General features: G+C 46.1%; 5 protein-coding genes across 11 annotated transcripts; 2 read left to right on the forward strand and 3 right to left on the reverse strand.

Moving 5' to 3' along the window:
* Window positions 1-78: 78 nt before the first annotated feature.
* On the reverse strand, window positions 79-18852 carry LOC120961513 (F-box/LRR-repeat protein 6). 7 transcript variants are annotated; one of them, XM_040385271.2, is made up of 11 exons: window positions 18471-18840; window positions 16584-16988; window positions 15229-16446; window positions 5783-6064; window positions 5508-5718; window positions 5255-5424; window positions 5043-5183; window positions 4741-4908; window positions 4440-4672; window positions 4220-4354; window positions 79-4038 (listed from the first exon to the last, which is right to left on the reverse strand). In XM_040385271.2, exons 3-11 carry the CDS (start codon window positions 15802-15804, stop codon window positions 3801-3803), a joined length of 2154 nt encoding a protein of 717 aa, XP_040241205.2. In that variant the 5' UTR covers window positions 15805-16446; window positions 16584-16988; window positions 18471-18840; the 3' UTR covers window positions 79-3800. The 7 variants fall into 7 exon arrangements, with proteins under 7 accessions (XP_040241205.2, XP_040241206.2, XP_040241204.2 ...); XM_040385272.2 differs by having other exon boundaries at window positions 15229-16988; window positions 18781-18852; XM_040385270.2 differs by having other exon boundaries at window positions 15229-16988.
* LOC120961515 (salivary glue protein Sgs-3-like) lies at window positions 7578-9063 on the forward strand. The gene is made up of 2 exons (XM_040385278.2): window positions 7578-7688; window positions 7801-9063. Exons 1-2 carry the CDS (start codon window positions 7682-7684, stop codon window positions 8913-8915), a joined length of 1122 nt encoding a protein of 373 aa, XP_040241212.2. The 5' UTR covers window positions 7578-7681; the 3' UTR covers window positions 8916-9063.
* Window positions 10484-11738, reverse strand: LOC120961516 (protein obstructor-E-like). The gene is made up of 2 exons (XM_040385279.2): window positions 11627-11738; window positions 10484-11559 (listed from the first exon to the last, which is right to left on the reverse strand). Coding segments are annotated over exons 1-2 (990 nt in total). The 5' UTR covers window positions 11628-11738; the 3' UTR covers window positions 10484-10570.
* LOC120961514 (uncharacterized) lies at window positions 11978-13953 on the forward strand. Its single transcript, XM_040385277.2, has 2 exons — window positions 11978-12086; window positions 12161-13953. Exons 1-2 carry the CDS (start codon window positions 12080-12082, stop codon window positions 13885-13887), a joined length of 1734 nt encoding a protein of 577 aa, XP_040241211.2. The 5' UTR covers window positions 11978-12079; the 3' UTR covers window positions 13888-13953.
* A 1196-nt stretch (window positions 18853-20048) lies between the features above and the next one.
* LOC120952870 (U-scoloptoxin(01)-Er1a-like) lies at window positions 20049-23708 on the reverse strand. The gene is made up of 3 exons (XM_040372417.2): window positions 23296-23708; window positions 20509-20703; window positions 20049-20389 (listed from the first exon to the last, which is right to left on the reverse strand). The coding sequence occupies exons 1-3, from the start codon at window positions 23374-23376 to the stop codon at window positions 20276-20278; spliced, it is 390 nt and encodes a 129-aa protein (XP_040228351.2). The 5' UTR covers window positions 23377-23708; the 3' UTR covers window positions 20049-20275.
* Window positions 23709-23959: the final 251 nt, after the last annotated feature.

Genomic DNA, 23959 nt, shown 5'->3' on the forward strand with positions numbered 1-23959 from the left:
TTTTTTCGGCTTCGGCTTTCGTCATCAACAGTGCCAGAGCAAACGATCCTGGTTTTGTGTTGTTCGGTTCATTCGTAGTTTCACTTTGTATAAAACACATTTATTCAATAATATATTTTTTTCCAATAAGTCTAAAACGAAACTATACTAATAATTATCATAGCGATAATAATAATAATAATCTTATTAAGAATAGTAATAATAATAATAATAATTTTCTCGCAATTTACCTTCCCTGCTGGGCTGCCTTTGCACTTTCTTCCTACTAATTAGACAACTTTCCACACGCACACACACGAACGCACACTTTGTAAGTGGGATTTGTTTGTTTGTTTGTTTGTTTGTTTGCTTATTACCATTACCGGAAGGGGAAATGATTTATAAAATAGTTTTTTTTCTTCTTCTATTTTTACCTTCCTTTGTTTTAATATTTGCTCCAGTGTGTGTGTTTGTGTGTTTCATTTTGTCAACTAAAACGTGTTTAAATTGCTTCTTTCAGCACTTGTGCCATGTATGTGTGTGTGTGTTTCTTGTTTTTTGTATTTCCACCACACTTTGCTTACTGTTTTCATTCATTTTCCTCTTCCTTTTTGCTGGTTTGTTTCTTTTTCACTCCTCTCAACAGCAAAACACACATTGCTAACAAAGAAATCCTCTGTTGATCCTTTTCGTTCGTTTCCTTTTTGTTTTGTTTTGTTTTGTTTGTTTAGTTTGTTTGTTGCTTACTGTTTTCACTTCGCTTAGCTTTTTAGCACTTACTATTTCAAATACCTTACACTGCTACAATAATGCTGCCTAGCTGCAGCCAACAAAATAAATTACAACGTTAACGACGGCGGTGTGCGAACCTGGTTTCTCTTTGTAAACGTTGACCCCGCGTCGGACAGTGTGTGGGTGGTGTGTGGGGATGGAGGGGGTGATGATGATGACGATTCAAAACTGGGATGAGGGTAATAATTTGTTTTTCTTCTTTTGTTTTCCTTTAGCTACACTCTCTACACTCTCTCTCTCTCTCTTGGTTGTTTTTCTACGTATTTTTGTCATTTTTTGTATCGCAACGAAAAGGGGAAATTTGAGGCGGAAGGAGTTCCCGTTCCTTCACGCGGCCTTTTGTCCTGCCCCAGTTCATCGCTCCCTTCTCTTTGCTATCTTCATTCATGTTGCTTAGCACTTGTGGGAAAGTGATTATAACTGAATTTTGCTTCATTTTTGTGAGAAAAAAAATCCTCTTTCAACTCTCCCACCCATCCTTAACCATTATTTGAAAGATTTTCTTCCTATTCTTATCATTTTGTTTTTATATTTTTCTCAGACACACACACACAATCACTCTCTCGTTCACACATACACACAAAATCACTTGACCGTTTTGTGCCCACTGTTTAACTTCAAGATGAATACTACAATCACTTTGTAATAACAATTGAATATGCCTTACTTATCCATTCTTACCTCATGCTCTTACCACACTAGGCGCCTCGATACAGCAGAGTTTTACTATACTTATGCTTCTACCATTACTTCTATGTTAAAGAAACTGTTTCTTTTTTTTTGTTTTAGTCTATCTCCCTTTCTCTTCCGTGAATATGTTTGTTAACTGATATTTACGCACAGAATGGTGTAACAGAAAATTGGGACGCTGCCGACGGCCACTATTTGTTACTAATTAATCGGTTCCGAAAACAAATCATTATTGCAACATTGATTAACTTAAAAAAAAAAAAACACAAAACAAAAACCCTTTCTATGCGTTCGTGGTCATTTCGAATCCTTCACGAAGTGTGTGAGAAGATACGCGGGTTGGAGAGCAAAAATCAAAAGCAAACAACACGGGTATGATGTGAGAGGTACAGCAGCACAGGGTCGCGTTGGCCAGGAATGGTTGAGTTGAGTTACAGGTAATACATTATCACACCCAGGGGTTTAATTCTGATTTATACGTTAAAAAAAACACTGACATTCTGCTACAATTGTAAGCAAAATGATTGAATTTTGCGCACAAAATGTAACTAAATAACGCAATATTTTGAGGTGCATCATACATTACAGGGTTTTCCACGAGTTCTCATAGCCGTGGGACACTTAATGAACTCTTTCTAGCGCGAAATGAGCTTTTTGTAATGGGAATTGGACTCTATAGCACCCTTGTTGGACAAATCCAATTGAAATTTCCAAGGAGCCTGTCCGAAAATGGTGCAATCCCAATAGAGTCCAATTTCCAACATATGAAGTTCACTTCCAGTAGGAAAGAGTCAAGGAAGTGTCCCACAACTATGAGAACCCCTGGAAAACCCTGTATAGTATAGTATAGTATTGATTGAAAAATATTGATAAAACATTTCACACAATGACGCTTTTTGTACTTTAAAAACCAACAAAAATGACGTTAAAAGAATTTAAAATAATTTTTGTTTTAACTAAAATCCAAACATTGCACTAAATTGCCAAATTTCTAAAGTTTCTAATACTTGGTTGAGATTCCTTGTAGAGCTAAATAAATCCATAATGATTTAAGCTTCACATGGTGGAGATCAATGATACCGCAGCTTTAAAAATAAAAGCAAAAAAACCGTTTGCTGCTAATTATCAACCCAAAATTGCTACACTCTCACTTCGTGAAGGATCGCGAAAGGGGACCCACGCAAAAGGACGTAATTTACAAGCTGCGAGCGCGTATAAAATGCATTTCTGTTTGTCAAAGGAAGAAGCGAAAGAGGGAGAGAGGGACGTCCATAAAAACGATTCCGATCTAGCACGGAAACTCTTCCAAATTCTCCTATCTCGTCCCTGCAAATCTACACTGGTTTTTTGTCTGTTTCCCTGTTGCATATTATGTTAGCTTTTTTGTTTAGAATCAGTTTTGTTTTCCTACCAGATGATGTACAACAATACAACAAGCCTAAATTTGTTTAAAAGAAAAAGTAAAATCCATCCAACAGGTAAATAAGATCAGTTGATAAGATCAGCTGGTCTCTGGTTGAGATTTGAGATCGTTTTGAGCGTTTGTAAATTTTGTAGCGCATAATAGCAAATAGCTTGTGAGCTTGTGAGCTTGTGTGTTGCCTGCCACTCTGTATAGGTTCTACTGGTATAAAAAAAACGATAAAGGTACACCTGTTGCTGCTTAAATTTGTGTAAAGCGGGTGAGGGAGAAAAGCCGCGAAAGAGTTCTGGGGCATTGCACGAATTCCTTCAAACTTGCTACAACTTACTAGAAGCGCACACACGAGTGCAGCACTACGGTACAGAAAAAAAGGTAGCAAAGTTTAACACGCTTTTTAGTTTGTCTTTTGATAGCTAGAGGTTTGATGAAGCATTACACTGTACACGCTGTACACACCACCTTCGATTCAACGCATCGGATGTGTGTGCACACCGATGGTAGCGGCGAAGCGGAGTGTACTACAACTAGTGAAAATATTAAGCCACCCCGTTCTATCCACCACTGGCTATGCGCACTGCGCAACTAATTACAAACAAATGGTGCTTCGATAGCCACCTGCAATATAAATATGTTACAAAAATGCCAACAATGGGAGGGAAACGATTGCCTCCCACCGCACAAAACCGCAAAACGGGCAACTGCTGTCTCCGCCAGAGACACACCCACACACACACACTCACTGATATAATGCCACCATAATTTGATCCGAGTCGCGCGCACACGCTGGAGCTGCTGCTGCTTATCACACACACCATCGAACTTACTTTACAACGTATTCTATGTGCACGGAAAGGTGATTCGCTCAGGGTGCCGGTAAACAGATCGCACAAACGAGGAGCAGGGGAAAAAAGGACGCTTAGGTGTCTGTGGGAGAGGAGGGGGCGAGCGCCGATTGCGCCCCGGGGGTACACTTAAGCGTAACGCCCAAGTTTTCCCGCAGCTCGGCAATCTCCTGTGCGCCCTGCAGCAGTCGCTTGACGCCCCGCGGCAGCCCCCGGCACGAGGCGAGATTGATGGCGTTAATGTGCGGACAGTTGGCGAGCACCTCCTTCACTGCCTCTAGCGAAACCGACGATCCACATAGATTGAGGTACCTGTATGGAGGGGATGAAGCAACAAACCAATTTAGCGGGCATTTTAATCCACCAACACTTTACGACTGAAGGAAATATATAGGGTTTTGCGGGCAAGTGCACCGGAAAGCCTTCTTGTAAGCCTTCTTGTCTAAGAAGGGCACATAATGGGGGGGAAAGGTGATGTAACACCGACACTCACTTCAATGGCGATTCGGAACCCTTGTCCGCGAGTGCTTTCAGCGCATCGTCCAGCGGTTTGGTAGCGCTTGCCCACGCCAGATCGAACTCGATCAAGCTGTGCGCCCATTTCGACGCGATCAGCTCCAGCCCGGCACTGTTATTTGCGATTAGAGAGAGAAAGAGAGAAAGAATGCGTTAAAGATGGAACTAAAGTCCTGACCACACGCCTGATCGCCTACCCCATGTCGCGGTTAATCGAGCAGCCGGACAGGAAGAGATGCTTCAAGTCCCAGGTCGGCAGCCGGATCAGGCTGTCGTGCGTTAGGCGCGCGCAACCGCGCACGTCTAGCAGCGTTAGCTTTGTACTGGTTTTCAGAATGCGCTGCAGAAACTCGTCGTTAAAGAGGCGCGCCTCGTCCGCGAGCGACGCCACGGACAGCTCCTCCAGCTCGGGAAAGCCGGGCGATTCCATCTGCAATGGGGGAAAAAAGAAGAGGTTACAGCGTGTTGCTAAATGCTTTAGAGCAAACAATCACGCACCTGCTCCTGCAGCGAGGCCGTGCTGAGGTTGATGTGCGAGTTGGTTATCCGGAGCACCTTCAGCTTCTGGCAGCCGTGCTGCAGCTGCTCGATGTGCAGTATGCCGTGCGACATGGCCACCGTGTTGACGTTGGACAGATCCAGCAGTAGCAGATTCGGACAGTGCGTCTATTTGATTGCAAGAAGAAAAAAAACGGAAACAAACCAATCAAAATCCATTGGATGACACAACCGGTAAGAATGCACCCTTGAAAGTGTTTTCAAGCACCATCTTTGATTTCACCCACACTTGACACACTTACCGCGAGGGCTTTCACGATCTGCGGTATGCCGCTGAGCCGATTGTGGGCCAGATGCAGGTGGGTAAGCCGGCTGCCCATTTCCTTGATGGCATTGCACAGGGACGTCTGACCGACGGCCGTCTTGTTGGCGTTCACTTCAGCCTATCCAAACAAATGAATAAATTGGTTTAAAAACACAGTTGCTGCCACTACCTCAGACCAGCATGACTTACATTGACGGAGCTGAGGTCGAGATTGCGGAGGCTTTTAAAGTTTTGCACCAAAAACATCAGATGGTCGGTGGAGAGCGCCTTCCAGCCGGCGAGCGAAATGGTGGTCAGCCCGGGCGCCGCCTCCAGCAGCTTGTCCAGCACGCACTGCACGTTCGTCACCTTCCAGTTTGCTGTGAAACAAACGAGTGAAGCAGATCCAATAATATTATAGCTAGCATTACACGACGTTGCGCGCGTGGCAAACAAAGCTTACCCAGCCCGACTTCGGTCGCATGCTGAAGCCGGTTCTCGATCAGCCACTTTAGCCGCGGTTCCGTCTTAAACCGATCCCTGCCCCACGTGCCAAGATCGACGGTGCGCCACAGGGAGCACTGCTGCGACACCTTGTACCAGGCCGTGCACACCTCCGACAGGCGGATCAGCGTCGGTAGGCAGCCCTCCTCCTGGACGGCGTTTTTGAAAATCTGAAAAGAGCAATGTATGGTTTAGAAATTGCTGTGCAAACGGTCCCTGTTCGGTTCGGCTTACCGTATACAGCACCGACTCGGGCAGCCCGTTCGCCCAGACGCTCTGATCCTTGGGCGGTGTGTACGCTTCCTCCGCGCTCCGCTTCTCGGTGTTGTTGTTCGTTTTCTTCGGCCTCGGCTTCTCGGTCCGCCGGTTGCGCTTCTCCGGCGACGTCTCGTCCGAGCTATCCTCGTTAAGGCTCCTGGGTTTACGGGCACGCTTGCGGATCGGTTTCTTTGGTTGTACTGTCGCATCAGATGCTTTCTTTATACACAGCTTAATTCCGATTTTGTTTTCACTTATCTGGTGAAGGAGAATTGGGAAAAAAACAAACAAATAATTTATTAGGGATCGGTAGAATTGACTGTTTTCAATGCGTTAATTACATAAATAGTTGCAAAGAGTAGTTACAGTGTTTCCCACGATTTATTGGTCGGTTCCTATAATTTTTTGGGCTAGTCCCACGATTTATTCATCGTATCCCATAGATTTTACATTCGTTCTCATTCAACCTCATCAACCAAAAAATTCTGGGAACCGACCAATAAATCGTGGGAAACCCTGTATGTGCTCTCTAGAGCGACTTCGAACGACTTCGGACGACTTCAAACGACCCCAGACGACTCCGAAGACTCCAGACGACTCAGGAGACTCCAGACGACTCAGGAGACTCCAGACGACTCCGGAGACTCCAGACGACTCCGGAGACGCCAGACGACTCCGGAGACTCCAGACGACTCCGGAGACTCCAGACGTCTCCGGAGACTCCAGACGACTCCGGAGACTCCAGACACCTCCGGAGACTCCAGACGACTCCGGAGACCCCAGACGACTCCAGAGACTCCAGACGACTTGGAAGACTCGGGAGACTCCGGACGACTCCGGACGACTCCGGACGACTCTAGCAGACTCCGGAGACTCCAGACGACTCCGGAGACTCCGGACGACTCCGGAGACTCCAAACGACTCCGGAGACTCCAAACGACTCCGGAGACTCCAGACGACTCCAGAGACTCCAGACGACTCGGAAGACTCGGAAGACTCCGGACGACTCCAGATGACTCCGGACGACTCCGGACGACTCCGGAAGACTCCGGACTACTCGGAACGACTTGAACGACTCCTGGTGAATCCGGGCGATTCCGTTCGGCTCCAGACAATTCCGAACGAATCTGAATAATGCTGGGCAGCATTCAGCTTCATCAGTCAGTTCCAAAAATGTCGGTTTCGGAGCAGAGTCGGCTCTAGATTTTTGTCAATCCCATCACTAATAAAGAGAGAGGCCAATTTATGATCACATTCTTAACCTATAATAGATTCCACGATTACGATGCTTGATCGTAACCGGATTAGCGCGATGTCGCACTTTAGCGTACTTGAGCAACGAAAACGAAAAAAAATCTCCGTCATCCTAAGCCATAAAACTGTAACTCACTGTCCACACAGAAAACCTGTTACACTTTCTAACCACCCGATTGTTGAGTGGTCAAAGTCAATTGACAGTTCAATTAAGTAAGTCGATCGATAAGATGCTCTAATGGTGACTAAACGCAGCACGCACCATATCATTGCTGCTCGTGATGCATCTGACCCCGCTTTTGCAACAAATCATGTCCCGTGGCATATCAGAAGATCCCGCGTCCTTTGTTCCGGGCTGGTGGAATCCCCTCCGATAAGTGTAGATTGAATTGAAAACTGTTTACCATCCTTTAGAGCCCAGCCGAGAGGGTACAGGCCACTCGAGATATGGGAATGGACATTATCTTACGGCAGCGGCCTTAATCATCCCCGAGTGGTGGATGATTACCTATAAAAATCTATTCTCCCAGCCGGCTGGAGCGTCAGTATTGGGCAAAGGAGTGGATCAGTGAGAGCGTCGTGTTAACAGTGACTACCTCGAAGCAGCCAACAATAGCCAGCATGATCGGTACGTGTCCGAACGCTTCTGTTTTGTGATTTGTGTAGCTTAGTGATCGCTAAAAGTGTGTGAAGTTACAACTACACTCGTATTAAACACTCATTTCAAACTCCATCCACAGCAGCGGCAATGAAATACGTTGCACTGGGGCTGGTGCTGCTTGCCGTCAGTGCCCGGGCGGAACCGGGCGAAGTGATCCCGAACCATCCGAACTGTCCGGAGATGCAGGGACCGTTGCCGCACTATTTTATTCATCCGACGAACTGCAGCCGGTTCTACGAATGCCACATGAAGGACGCATGGGAGTATGAGTGTCCCGCCGGGCTACACTTTAACGTCGCCATCGATGTGTGTGACTTTCCCGTCAATGCGAAATGTGAGTCCCAGTCGCCGGGTGATCAGACCACGACGACATTAAGGCCGACAACTACAACATTAAGGCCGACAACCACTACAACCACTGATTGGATTACCACCACAACAACGGAGGCTACTACTACAACAACATTTCCAACAACAACTACAACGAGTGCTCCAACAACACCATCACAATGGACTGATCCAACAATCACAACAACTACACCAATATGGACTGATCCAACAACATGGTCTGCTCCAACAACCACAACAACATGGAGCGACCAACCACCACCACCACCTACAACAACGACAACAGTATGGATAGATCCAACAGCCACAACAACAACGCATGCTCCAACAACCACAACAACATGGAGCGACCTACCACCACCACCACCTACAACAACGACAACAGTATGGATAGATCCAACAGCCACAACAACAACGCATGCTCCAACAACCACAACAACATGGAGCGACCTACCACCACCACCACCAACTACAACAACGACAACAGTATGGACGGATCCAACAACCACAACAACAACGGATTACACTACAGCGTACCCTCCAACAACTAACGAACCCCCCTCAACACCGCATCCCACCGATCCGCACTGTCCACCGCCCGGGGCGACGCTGCCGAACTACTGGGCGCACGGTACCGACTGTTCCCGGTACTACGGTTGCCTCGAAGGCTGCGTCAAGGAGTTCAAATGTCCCGACGGGCTGTACTGGAACGATCAGCAGAAGCGCTGCGATAGCTACTCCAGCTCACAGTGCGGTTGTCCGGACATCCCGCCAGCACCGAACATGTGGCCATCGATGACGTCACAAACACCATCGGCCAAAGCTTGGCCATATCCCAAGCCATGAGTGTTGTGTGCAGGTGAAGTGTCTAACGAGTAGTGTTTAATTACAGCTTAATGACGAAACATACTAGAAAGTGGGGCATTTTATGGCAGAGGAAGTGACGCAAATGACCCGCAATAAGAAATATAAGAATACAAATAAGCAAAACATAGTAATTATTTTCTATAGTTTTTTTTTTTGGTGAATATAATAATTTCTATAAAATATAAAACGAGAGAGCCCAACCAGTAATTAAATTACTGTATTTTTATCAAAATTTTATTACACCAAACAAAACATGGAGCTCCAAAAACTACACTTTTTATGTTAAATAGTTCCGAAATCCACAAGTAAAACAAGGATATCAGTAGTTTTGTTTATCGAAAGATGGATAGAGAGGAGTTGCTTCAATTCATCTCTTATTACGTAATTTATGGATAAGCCCTCAAACAGATTTGACTAGCCAAAAGAAACAGTTGAATCGCAAAGGAATAGTAATACAGCGGATTTGTGACATGCATTGCTTACATGAATCTTAAAGAGAGTATATTAAATATGCAAATCCATATAAACATATCCGTTGCACTCTGATTTAGTCTGATTGCTGAAATGAGTGAGATTTTTCTCATGTCTTTAATGGGCATTCAGGACCAGTGCGAAGATAGCTATGGGTTCGCGATCAGTTTCAGAACCGGTATGGGTTCGGGATGACTTCAGTCTCTGATCATGACAGATCATGATCAGGATTAGTTCCGCGTCGCTATTCCTTAGGGATCAATCCCATTACCGGTATGGATGCGGGATCAGTTCCAGGATCGTTATGGACTTGGGATACCGCTCCAGAACCAACATGGATTCGATATAAGTTCTTTGACCTATATGTATTCTGGGCCTGTTTCCGATTTGAGATCGGGACATGTTTTAGAATCAGCGCGAAGATCGGTATGGGTTCATGATTAATTATAGAAGCGATAAGGATTTGGAATCAGATCTAGGATTGGTATGGGATCGGTGGGAGTTCCACATGACAGCATTAGTGTTGCATTTGGGAGCCTTGTCTTGTCGGAGTTCACTCGTACTAGGGAAATGCGTTACTGCAATCCCCCCAATCAAACCGAATGAACCCGGCCGAACAAAAATCACTTTAAAATTAATTGATTCCAGTTCAGTACCATCATTCACAATGTGCAAAGCCTCTTAGACCATAAAAACTTGCCATCATGATGTTGTAGAGCGCTTGTTTATTTTTATAGCGACTTTGAAAGAATCCAAGATAGCCCATGGCAATTAAAGGATAAAAATAATACGTAAACAATCGCGTAATAAACGCAGAGAGAGGGAGCAATGCTGATCACGCACAGCGCACACGACCACCGTACCAACACACACGTTCGTGCTTATGGTTTTACCAGAGGTTTGCGGTTTGGTTCTATCACTATTAAGTGTCAGCTCAAGAGGCTGCTACATTGTAACGCAGATAAGCCGGTTCTGGGTAACACACAAATCGTGTCGAATGTGTGGTCTTTACTGCGTTGTTTGATTGATTCTCTTCCCATTTATATGTTTGCTGAACTTCGACACAAGTCACCTACTTCTTCTTGCTTTAAATAAATTATTCCACTTTATTAACGGTTCATATACAGTTCAACAGTCGGTGATCATTGCGCCTTCTTCGCGTCTTAACCGAACCAAGACTGCAGCCGACCCCAGAACCCTTCGGACTGCTCCTCTTCCTCGTGCTCCTGCTCTTGTTCCTCCGCATGTTCCTCCGCTTGTTCCTCCTCCTGTTGCGCCACCTCTTCCTGCTCTTCCAGTGTCGGTTCCACCGGTACCGGCACTTCCTCCCTCTCCAGTACCGGTGCCGCCGGTACCGGTGCACAGCACTTGTCCGGGTTCGGCAAGGTGCACCGTTTCGCCGCACTATCGTACACCAGCGATTCGGGACAGTGCATGTCCAACACCTGCCCACCGGCGCACTGATAGTACTTGGAGCAGTTCTGCTCGTCCGTCCACGTCTTTACCGATTCGCGCGATGGACAGCGCGGGTCCAGTGCACCATGGTCCGGCACGCCGGGTGAGTGGTTCGCTTCTTCCTCTTCAGCGCCAGCGCAGTGAGAGGACTTTTCGCAGCGTAGCGTGCGCTGATTAAAGCCTAACCCTTCCGGACATTCGTACTCGTACGCAGTGTTGCAGACACACTTGTAGTAGCGGGTACAATCGCTGTAGTGCGGGAAGAGTGTGGATGTCTTCGGAATCTCACACATCCAGTGATTGGGCATTATCGAAAGCCAATCGGAAGCTACGGCGACACGCGATGCCTCCTCGCAGTCCGTTTGCGGCTCTGGTGGACCTTGTTCAGGGTCCACTCCAACGCCAGCTTCCGGGCACAGAGGCGATTCTTCGCAGCGCAGTTTGCGAGGGTTGAACCGTAACCCGTCCGGACATTCGTACTCGTACGCATCGTTGCAGACACACTCGTAGTAGCGAGTACAATCGCTGTAGTGCGGGAAGAGTGTGGATGTCTTCGGGATGGCGCACATCCAGTGGTTAGGCATTATCGAAAGCCAGTTAGATGCTAGGGCGGCACGAGATCCATGCTCGCAGGCTGTTAGCGATGGGATGGCACCGAGAACTACCAGTAGTAGTAGCACAGGGATTGCAGTTGCCACTGTAAGAGAAGTTGAAGCTGATTTACCTCTGCTCCACACTATCTGCTCAACATCCAAGGAACTTACTGATCACGACTGGTTGACTACCCGGAACGAACGAACGTACTCACAGCACTGGCACTTTGATTTATGATTCTCGACAGTAGCACAGAAGCGCACTTTATATAAAGGTTTGCCTGATCTGTTTGGGAAGACACTTTTGGGCAAGACACTTGAGCAGGATATCACAGCGCGTCACGTGTGGACGGCCACTTCATCTCGCGGCGCGGTCCACGCGTTGAATGGGATTAGGCGATCAAAGGCATCCGATTGCATGTGCAACAGAATTGCACAAGCAGCGCGAGTGTGTTTGTTACGACACGGGCAAGGCAAACTCTTCAGCCAGCCAGGCGGTCACCTTGCCCGGTGATAGCCCGGGTATTGGAGGGCGCTTATAAATACTGACGGACAGGTTCTGGAGTTCAACACTTACCTCCAAAACAGTCGCTGTGGTGTGCACTCCTCAAAAACGAGATCAAGATGTCAGGTATGTAGTTTAGTGTCTTCCAACAGAACATCTCTCTAGAAGGTTTAAACATTTTCTTCCACCTTCTCATAAAGGTTGGCCTATACTAATTCTGCTAGCGTTGGCGTCTCTGACGTTCAGCGCGAATGCCCAGGAGTCGTGCCTGAGGTGCGGCTTCCCTACTGGGAACAAGCTTCACGCTCACGCGCATTGTGCGCAGACTGGGCCGCACAAGTACTTCCGCGATCAGCACGACTGTGCGAAGTTCTACCAGTGTAACCGGGGCACTGCGTACGAGTTCCTGTGCGCTGAAGGATATGGGTTCAACGAAGAACAGAACGCTTGCGAGCATATTGCGAAGGTACGTTGCCCCACGGTAAGTTCTGATCCGAGCAATACGCATCAGTTGGAGTACGATTTTGTGCGTGCGAGTGGTGCTGGACAGCGGAACAGGACTTCAAGCCATGAAGAAAGCTCCCATCACAGCAGTTCGCACCAGTTGGAGTACGATTTTGTGCGTGCGAGTGGTGCAGGACAGCGGAACAGGACTTCAAATCATGAAGGAAGCACTTCACACCAACTAGAGCACGAGGTCGTGCGTGCGAGTGGTGCTGGACAACGGAACAGGACATCAGGTCATGAAGAAAGCTCCCATCACAGCAGTTCGCACCAGCAGGAGCACGATTTTGTGCGTGCAAGCGGTGCCGGACAACGCAACAGGACTTCAAGTCATGAAGGAAGCCATACGCACCAGCTGGAGCACGATTTCGTGCGTGCAAGCGGTGCTGGACAACGGAATAGGACATCAGGCCATGAAGAAAGCTCCCATCACAGCAGTTCGCACCAGCTAGAGCACGATTTCGTGCGTGCAAGCGGTGCTGGACAACGCAACAGGACCTCAAGTCATGAAGGAAGCACTTCACACCAACTAGAGCACGAGTTCGTGCGTGCGAGCGGTGCTGGACAACGCAACAGGACCTCAAGCCATGAAGGAAGCACTTCACACCAACTAGAGTACGATTTTGTGCGTGCGAGCGGTGCCGGACAACGCAACCAAACCACGTGCAACATTTGCCAGCAGGCGAAGCAAGTTATCCGACGGCATGGCAACTGTCCCCGCACAAACGGGTACTATCCGGTGATGTTCCGCAACGAGAAGGACTGTTCCCAGTTCTACCAGTGCGATCATGGTACGGCCTATCTCATCCAGTGCCCGGCCGGATTGCACTTCAACACGCGGCTTAGCGTGTGCGACTACCCGGACAAGGTGGACTGCAATGGACCGGTGCTGAACGAACACGTGACAGGTGGAGCTAACGGTGGTCATGGTGGTTCGCCGTCCTGTGCCGTCTGCCAGAGTGCAACCAGTGTTGTGCACCGTCATCCACAATGTCCCACCCGAAATGGGCCCCACCCGATCATGTTCCGCCATCGAACGGACTGTACGAAGTACTATCAGTGTGATCACGGCACTGCTTTTGAGATCACATGTCCCGCTGGATTGCATTTCAACACGGCGCTCAGCGTGTGTGATTATCCGGAACGAGTGGGCTGTTCCGAGGGTGCGGAAGGATCGGGAGGCGCTAGTGAAGCGCCGGCTGTGGACCACCCAGTGGTGGCGAAGATTCATCCCAACTGTCCGGCTGTTACCGGTCGGCAGGAGCCTGCCTATTGGGCCCATCCGCACGAGTGCGGCAAGTACTTCGGTTGCCAGTGGGGATGCGTGGAGCTGCTGAGCTGCCCGGCAGGCCATCGGTGGGACGATGCTCAGAAGGCTTGCTCGCCGGACGAGTCGCTCGAGTGTGCGAACGCGGAATGGTAATGGAGGGGAATATTTATGAACACATGCTGGAAGCCCAATAGCAATAAAGAATAGTACAAGCAATTAGCCGGGATTTTCTTCAGCTATGTAAGAATGGGATATCTCAGTATACTATAGTACAGTTATTCAATAACAGTAGAAACTGGATAAGATCTTATGCAGCAAGTCTTTGAATTGAAGATACAGTTCATCAAGGACATCAATGATTATTTTAGTTTCTTCAGAGTAATATCAATTACGAGAAGATAAAATGATCTCTTAGTTAGTTTCTAATTAATTAGTTAATTAGTTTCCTGAAGCGTAACAGGCATGCTATACGTCCCTTGACTGAGACAGGTTAAAATATAGTTCTTGAAAGGATGACTTCCAAGATCGATATTGTTTCAGGATCAGTCCTGGTATGGGTTCAGGACCATAGCAAAGGCCTAAAAGAGTACGCGAGTAGTTCGAGGATCAGTATGAGGTTAGGATACGTTCCAAGACCTGGTTGGACCTCCAAGACTCCAAGAGTGTTTATTCAATTCTCAGGATCACTTCAGAGACCTGTATGGGGTTGGAATCAGTTCAAGGACTGGTATTCTGTAAAAGTTCCAGGGTTCAAATCGGTTCAGGATCAGTTTCAAGACTGGTATGAGTTCAGGGTCAGTTCCAGGATCAACATAAAATCATAAATGGATATGTTACAGAATCTTTAAAGGAATACTACCAGGACCGGTTTGAGTTCAGAATCAGTTTCAAGATCTTTATGGATTTAGGATCAGTTTCACAACTTATATGGGTTATAATCAAATCTAGGAGAAATGCGAGTTTTGGGGTAAGTTCATCAGTGATTTCAGATATTGGTGTTGTTCAGGATTAATTCCAAGACCAATATGAGTTCAGGACCAATTGAAAGGCCTCGAGGATCTTCATGTGGATCGGGGATCTGAGGTCAAGATATGTTCCTAGGACCTATGTGAGCTAGGCATATTTTCCTTTGGAGCATTGGGATGGGTACAGGATCTATTTCCGAAGCGGTGTATTCTCAGAATCAGAGACCGAATTCTAAGACCAGAATGATATCAGTAGCAGGTCCAAAACGATTGCTTCAAACAGAATGATCGCTGATGCTGATTATCAGTCGTAGATAATACCCCACCCCTAATACCATATGGTAAACCATACAGATTATTAATTCAATTAAATGCTTCTATAGATCAAGTTCCTCATATTCTGACATGCATGACTGAGCTGGTCATATCAGATAGCCAAACCCATTAGAGATTGATAAAGGATTATCCAACCAGCAAAAGATTCCTATTACTAAATTTAAATTCACATATTGTGTAAAACATCACTCACCTGACTTTGATACATGGCCACCATTGCTTTGCGTTTCGGTCGCCCCCGCGATTTGTTCATCTTCCGGTCGAAGTCACGCATCGCCTTCGGCTTGCCACCACTCGGGGCCACCCTCGGTAAGCTGGCACCGTTCGACACGGACGGCGTCTGACCGGTCGACTGTTCCTTCCCACCAGCTGCCGCTGCCACCGCCACCGCCGCCGACGTGGAGGCAGCGCCCTGCCCGCCACTGCGCTTCCCGTGGCCCGCTTCTAGCGCCGGCTGTGAGTCGGTATCGGCGCACGATTCGCTCAGCTCCTTTTCGATATTCTCGATCGTCTCTTCCGGTTCGGCATGCGGCCCGGGACTGAGCACACTGCCGCTGCCATCCTCCTGGGACGACTGGGAGTGATCTTCGAGCAGATGGTGGTGGTGGTGCGGACCGCTACTACCGCCCGGGCTGGTGCCGATGATGTTGGCCAGCATCGAACCGCTGTTCTGGGGCGACTGTTCACCCTCGGGCGAGGTCGGTATCAGCGAGGACGGTTCCGTGCGCCGCAGCCCCGACGGAAGGCTCGTTTCTGCCAGCGTTTCCATGGCGTAGCTCGTTCCAATGTACAATGCACAGCACGGACTAAATCGCAGCAAGCCTGGGCTCTTGGGCTCTTGGTTCACTAGGCTCTCACGCACACCTGTGTCTCTGCGTTCGTTGCGTACTCCTTACGTATTAACTACTCCTTACACAACAAATCCATTCTTACTCCCCTTTTTCCTTCAAACACTTTAAAATCCTTTTTTCTTAAAAATAAAACTAACCGAAACTTCCGTCCACAGAAACTAACACCCAAACAAAGGCTCACCATGCACACACTTCACCAGCAAATCATCACCGTCTTCGCTACCGCTGCCTCCAGCATTACATCTTTGTGATTCACTTCAATTCTACTTCCTTTCCGGCTCGTAAAATGCATAACCAACCAGTGCCTGTGTATTCAGTATGCAGTGCAGCAGCAGCACCACCGTTGGGTTATTGCACTTTTGCAATTGCACTCGTCTTACTACCCGGCCACCCGTTCGTTCGCCCGCTCTTTTTTGTTTTCTTTCACAAAGTAGGCATGCACAAATGCAAAAGAAGGGACACGACTACATTTTCCTGTACGGGGGTTTTTTGGCACTGTTTTTTTAGTACGTACGTCTTCGGTTTGCAGACCGGGGAAGCAAATTTCGTACGGAAATCACCTAAAACAAAACAAAACAAAAAAACAGTAACGGAAAAATCAATGCTGCACGTTGAACAAGGTAACAACTTCTGCCGCTGTACGGTTGTGTCCTTTTTCTATGAAGCGTTTTTCACCTTCCACGAACGGACCCCTTACTTGAGAAGCATTCCGTGCTGGTTGTGTTTTTCTTTTGCAGGAGGAGCCTTTGTGCCCCTGCCAGCGAGGGGGTTACTGGGTTCGCTGTCTTGACTTGTCTTAAGTAGCCATTGCAACAAAAAAACAAAACTATCTGTCCTGCATCTTGGTTGCTACGCATTTCCTTCGCACCACCAGCTTCCCCAGCGGTACATGGTGTGTGGAAGCTTCCTCCTTCCTTTCCGTGGCAGCAACAGTGTTTCCGGGAAGAAAATGAACCAGAATTCCGGCACGTCCTTCGACCAGAATCAACAGCTTCCGGGCTGCGAGAAAGCGAGATGGAAACGGGAACTTTCACTTGTTTGCAGAAAATTCTTCTTCCCCCAATCAACACACACACTCCTTCGTGCGGGGAAAACTTGCACCCTATAGGTAAGAGAAAGGGAAGAAGAAAAAAAAGAGTTTAAGGGAAAGAAAAATTAGAAACGAAAATCCATCCACACACCAAAAAAAAAACAACACACTCGCGGCGAGGATGTGCCTGTCTGTTTATAGACAAAAATATTTGTTGGTAGTGATGCGGTCACACTCTTCCTCCCCTGTGCCACACTTTCTTCTCCCCCTCACCCACACACACACACACGCTCTCTGTCTCTTTTCCGTGCTCAATGTACACGCTCTCGCAGTGCAACGCGGCAAGATTTTTAACAGCCACACATACCACTCTCTTTCTCGCTCTCTCGCACTCTCTCTCTGTCTTTCTCGGGCCCGCACACCGTTACAAGGGGAAAAGTGTACCCGCGCGCAATGTCGCTACAATTGTTGTCTCGTTCGCACGCGTCGCTACGTGCGCACTCGCTCACTTTCTCTCCGGGTTGGCTGTCGCGCTTGCACAGGGATTTTCTCGCTTTTCCCCCAAACTAATGTCATAAATTGTAAACAAGAAAATTCCCCCCCCCCCCCCCCCCTGCTCACATTTGCCGCCTGCCACCACACACACACACACTTTCGTTTGGTTGGAAAAGCGTTTTCCACCAGCCCACACAGGTTTATTGTCACCGAACACACACCAGGGTTAACAGCTCTATGCACGTACGTTTATGCCGTTCCAGCACACACCCGTGTTGGTGTGTATGCACATCTTGTCACCTCTGGGCACACACTTATCAGAGCTTATCGCACAACGCACAACGGGTGCTAATGGGTGCGTTGCTAATGTGTATGTATGTGTGTGTGTGTTTCGGTGGCATAGGTTAGAAGACACACACGGAAACGCGCGCGCCCGTACCTTCGCACCTTTTCCCGTTCGGCAGGCACTAGCTGCCACGTTTGTTGGCCACTGGCCACTGCCTGCACCCAAAACGAAAAAAAAAACACAACGTCCAATTTAATTTGACCACCAATTTTCGACACATACACACACACACACGCACTGTTGGCCGCTGTGTTGGCGCTCCGCTTGTTCGCCGTGTTGTGTGTTTGTGTGGCCTAATAATTTTCTAACTCTCCTAGGCTTATTACTATTTGCCACTCTGTACGCGTTCTGTACCTGTTTGGCTCGCTCTAGCATGCGTACCGCTGGAGCGCGGTCAGAGCGAGATGACGATATAAACATTGCGCTGTGCACTGCAAACACACGCACGTACGCACACACAACAATCGCGCGTTTGCTTACGCGCTCTTTCTCTCTTTCTCGCTCACTTTCTTCTTCGCTCGTTTCGTGCGCGTTCGTTCTCTCTTTTTCTTTTCCCTCTAATATGCGTTCAGGCGGTGGGGGAAGCGTAACGCAATCAATCTTGACAACAAGCTGCACCATTTGAAAACCGATGATGCTCTTAGGCGAAGGCTTTGGCTTTGGGTGAATTAAACTTCTTATTCGATGCAAAAAACAACAAAAACATCACTTACTGTTGCCACTCCGATGTGATAAACACAATCACCACCCCCGCCACCCCTGCTTTGCACGCTTCGATGTTGCGCTTTACTTCAGCGCGAAAGGGTCAACACAACAAGCAAAAAAAAAAACGGGAACATCACAACTTTGCACACGAAAGTGGTGTCCTGGTGATGGGCGCGCTTCAGTTTTGTTCCTTCTTTTGTTGCACATTCGAGATGCACGCAGCACGCTGATACGATGCAGCACACGCTCACACACACACACGCTCGATAAGAGTGGTAACGAAAATTGCAACTAAAACTCTATTCAGTTTCTAATTACTCTCTGCCCGATGCGATGCGATTTTCCAAACTATTTTTCTCCTCTTGCACTGTTGACATTTACCATCGCTGTCAGTGGTGTGCACGGGGGGTAGGAATGACCCATCGAGCAGGTTCAGTGTCATACCCCTCGAGCAGATGGCAAATAGTACAGTGAAGGCAATAATATTAGGACTGCTTGGAAATGATTTTGTTTTTAAAAGCGTGTTTGTCGATAGGAAATAATAAGCACATTTGAATTTTTAACAAATACTTAAAAAGAAAGTTTACTTGAAAAGGTGTTCAACTAAAAAATGATAATAACGTGTGATATGCAATTTGCATGGTTAAACTGTGCAACTCGTGTTGCAGGAGCATTGTTGGTGCAAAACAAACTTATCAATTTATTTAATATCAATTTGTTACAAGCTTTTTATGATATGCTCTTGTATATCAATCAAAATGGAAAATGTACTCCTACCATTCATTCCGTTAAAAATAAAAATAAAATAAAAGATGTTGTTTCTAGTTTATTGCCTTGTTCATGTGTCATGTGTCATGTTCAAGCTCAAATACGTTTATTAACTTTGAGAACAAATAGAAAAGTCTTAATACGTTGTCATCTAGCAAAAGTTGCCGCAACAGCTCTGGTCTTTAAACGACTCATGTTCTCAGTCTGAACGGAATCCAATACGACTCCTTTCAGCAGACGGTGAACGGCAAGGAAATTTTAAAACTATAAAACGACTTGTGTTGTGAGTTTCGGTAGACAGTGGAACTTTCATCAGTTATGCATCGCTGGGCAATAGACGCTGGGAGGCACAGCGAGTACGAGGGCTGTATCAGGTGAAGCAAGACTTGTCGAAGATTGGTTGTCTGGAGCATTCTGGAGAATTACAGTTGATCAGGCCCACAACGACGTGCTCTTTTGTGAGCAGGCCAAAGGCAGAGGTATATGCTTAGAAAGACAAAGCAGCGCTAGAACTATAAAGGCGGTGCAATTTATTGAAATACTTAACTCCAATTGATCGTTAGTTACAAAAAAAAGTTCTTTAGGCTATGATAAGTAAGTTTAGAAAGCCTCTTTTTTATAAATATTTGATTTTCCAGCCGTTTAAGCTTTAACTCTGATGCTTGGGTCTACTCCATGTAGATTAAAGTAATTAATGAACCACTCTCATTATCTTGCCGATCTCAAGTTGATATTGGATCAGAGGAGTAAAATTTGTGATATGATCAGGTCTGAAAGGATCATACAATAGTAATCATAAATAAAGAATCTTTTACATAGATTTTTCTCAGAATTATGTATTTATTCTGTTCACAGTGTGTATAAATTATATTTACAAAATAATAAAAAAACGAAACATTAAACAGGAATCTCACGTTGCATCACGGGACGGGATGCACCAGTTTTTGGACGGCTCTATCTCAACAGCAATGGTGCCTGCTAGTAGGATCGGCACAGACTGTTGAGTACTTACAGGTAAGAAACACTACACCGCACAGTGCACCATCTACCCCACGATCAGATTGCCTTCCACGTCCCGGTACAGATCGTCGTTAATGCTGTACATCGCTTCCGACTCGGGGCAGTTGACGTTTGTCCACCAATCGCAAACACGGTACGCCTATACGTAGGGAGAGAAATACGGAGAAAGCAAAACCAAAGTGTTAGTATAGCGCTTAGTACACTTTTCGTGGGCTTTTTGGCACCGAATGCCAATCCCATCTCGTGAACGATCGATACTTGATTGAACACGGTTCCGTTGGGGCAGAGGAAGGAGAACATGTAGCCGGTCGGCAGGCACCAGTGCCACACCTGGCACCGCGTCTCAATGTCGGCGTAGTAGCCGGGCTGCCGGTCCGCACACCGGAACGTCAAGCCGGACGGGATCTTATCGTACGCTGGATAGTCAACGTTCGGTTCGTATCCAAAGATTTGCTGTAATGAAACGAAACAAGCAGAGCAGAAACAGACGAAATTAGATAACAAGATAATCGGATATTTAAATTATGAAATGTGCCAAACATTACGCCATCTTTCCGCGCGCCATATGCCTGCCTGAACGAGCCGCATCTTCCGCATCTTCGGGGTTGGAATCGAACGCTGCAAATCGATCGGTTCAAGCTCAAGTGTGTTTGGGAGTGAGTGAGTAATGTTTTCATCACCGCAACCAATCAAATTACAATCAACTACCAATTATACGGTTTGGCTCTTCGATTTGGCCAATTATCGATGCTCCCCGAATCCCTCCCCACTTACTCCAATAACGAAACGATCGCGCTTTCCTTCAACAATCCCGTTTTGCGAAGATGGTTGATGCGCCGGGAGAGATGTGTTGAAGAAGTAGCACCATCCAAAACCGCAACCAACATAGACGCAAACGCAAAACATTGTCTTTATGGGGCAAACAAATTAGTCCGCACGATCTAAGACAAACGATCTGTGGTCTGGCGCTCCCCTAGCTCTGATTATTATGTCATCCCGATGGCTCACAAATCGTGATCGTACCAGCACCAGTGATCGGGGTTCATCTTCCCACTTCGTACCACTAAAATGCTTCATTTCGTAAAGAAAGCTTTGAGGATGCGCTTGTGGCGTTCGTTCCCGCAGTTTTCCACGGATCGGGACGACCCGTAAGGTCATTCTCGTGAAGATCTGATTTGTCTGCCGTCAGCCGATTCGTATGTGTGATTGTGAGAGTCGACAACAGCATTTGTGGAAACTCAATCACGCAACACGCATCGACATTGCAAGCGCAAGCGAACAGACTGTTCTCACCCTTGACAATCATTTCGAGAGTGAAGCGACTAGATAAGTTGTGGTCAACAGTTAACAAAAGGTTAACAATTACAGAACACTGATTTAATCAGGCTGCTAGCTACTGATCTTGTTTTTTCTCTAATTGTTTTTTTTTTATTACATAGAAAACACATTAGTCTGAAGGCATTTTTTACACAAAGGACCCGGCTATAATGTTTATTGTATCCCTGTATACCGTGCACTATGCGACATAGAGTTGATGCTGGTGCGAAAACGCATCCACACCATAAAAACCACCAAAATGTAGATCTCGTGCCAACGATCGTAACAAAAGATAAAGCACCATTGTGCCGCTGTGACGAGGTTACCCCCCTCAAAAATACTAACCATAATTAGCATCGGGTGGCTTAACGGTTGGCATTTGATGTACGGAGATGAGTTGGTGTATAAATTCTAATTCACCGCGCCATCGCACCGATCCGATCGTATTGTTATGTTAATGCAGGGTTTTAGAGGTGTTGATTTCATTGTTGAGCGCATTTTACGGACTCCAATTTGGAATTTTGACATCTTGCTTAGCACGAAAACATGTATTGTTTTGGGAAAGATATTTTAAAACCCCCGAAGAATAATGGACGAGTTAATTGCGGTGTGTGGTTTTTCATACCACAATTATATCGGTAAGCAAAACAAAGCGTGACAAATTTCACGTCCTTATTAGACGCATGACCATCTGGTTTAACATAGTTAACGTAACTTTTGTGGCTTTATCAGCTCAAAACCATTATCCAATGCTTTACTTGAGTAAGACAGTGTTTCTTGCTAAATGGGTTATTTGAGGGATTCTATTACTATCTTAATTGAAAAGAACAGAAAAACAGTTTTACTTATGTACTTATTGAATCGGGCTTTTTTTCGAAAATAATTGCAAAAATAAGTATTCTTTTTTATTTATTTTTCAAACCATTTTCCGTTGAAAGAATTGAAAATATGTCAATTCTTCACTATAATTTTTGCTCTAATTGTGTTAAATTTTTTCCGTTTTTTTGGTTATTTATGAACAAAATGGAAGTGAAATTGAACAATGTGGGAACAGAAAATACACTGTATACTTGTGTTTGATGGTACTCAGTCCTCGACTTCCATTGATTTGGAGATTCGTGGATTTTCAAATTAAACAGTTCTCGTAGTAAATTGTAGCTCAATTTCACACAATAATTGAAAATTACACATCAAGTTAATTAACATTTCAGAATCATTTAATAGGAAAAATATGCTAGTTTTATACACGAATCCTTTTATCCCTTTTGATCGGTCCTATCAAATAGTTCCTAATATAATAATTTAGGGTCTAAAGTTTGACAACTTGATTCCAACAGAATACTCGCGTATAAAATATATTTTGACTAAAAAATCGCATTGATCAATATACGTGGATATTCGAGTACCACTGTAGTCTTCAGGACGCATTAGCCGCGTTACTCTAGAGCCAACTATACACGATGATCAAATCATAATTTCAAAGAAAGTTTCCTTAAATAAAATGTAGTAAAACTCGAATATTCAAACGTTTGAATCAAGTCAAAATCAATCAGTAACATTCAATTAGACATCAAAGCTGCTCCAAATTAAAGAAAAAAGATTAGGCATAATATTTGCTGTTTCCATTGTGCTCATTTCACCTATTCCCTCCAATATGGTTCAATACATTGCCTGCATTGAATAACGTCATACATCCCCTTATAATTAACATTAACTGTCTCTACTTACACCGTACGTTTCGTGGCTGTTGTACAGGAACACTCCAAACGCCACCACTAGCACCGTGTACTTCCACATGCTGCTTGCCATCTTTTTATTTTGTTGCTGGATCCGTTCGCCTGGGTTCGTCGCTTATCCGTCTGCCCGCACAAGTCTTTCGTACTCTTTCGTTCGCTACACGCGCCACACAAACAGAAACCGAAACCGATTTCAAGTGCGCTTTTCACTCTCTTTCTCTGACAAAAAAAATAAACACAAGGAACTGTAGCCTAGCACCGGAAGCTGTGTGCCTTCTCCTTCCCCAATTCCTTGCCCAAGTAGACAATAGATTTGGCGTCTGATTTGTTTTGATTAGTATGGCTTATAAGACCGCTGATGTGATGTGATGGCTTCTTCGTGTTTTTTTCCCCCGTTTCTCTGAACTATTGCATTACTTTCCGGCCCTCGGTGTGATGCGCTTCTTTACGATACTGTTTTTTTGCTACCACTCCTCTAGGCTTGTTTTTATTTTGCTTAAATTTATGCAATAATCCGTTATTTCGATGCACACAACACACGCTCTTGTTCCCGTTGTACACACACGCGCAAAAAAGTTGATGAGTTCGTTTACGGATATGTTGCCGTTTTAGTAATTAAGATTACACACTCGCACTTAATGAGGGCACCGTGATGT

Source organism: Anopheles coluzzii, chromosome 2 (assembly GCF_943734685.1).
Source record: "Anopheles coluzzii chromosome 2, AcolN3, whole genome shotgun sequence".
Lineage (NCBI taxonomy): Eukaryota > Metazoa > Arthropoda > Insecta > Diptera > Culicidae > Anopheles > Anopheles coluzzii.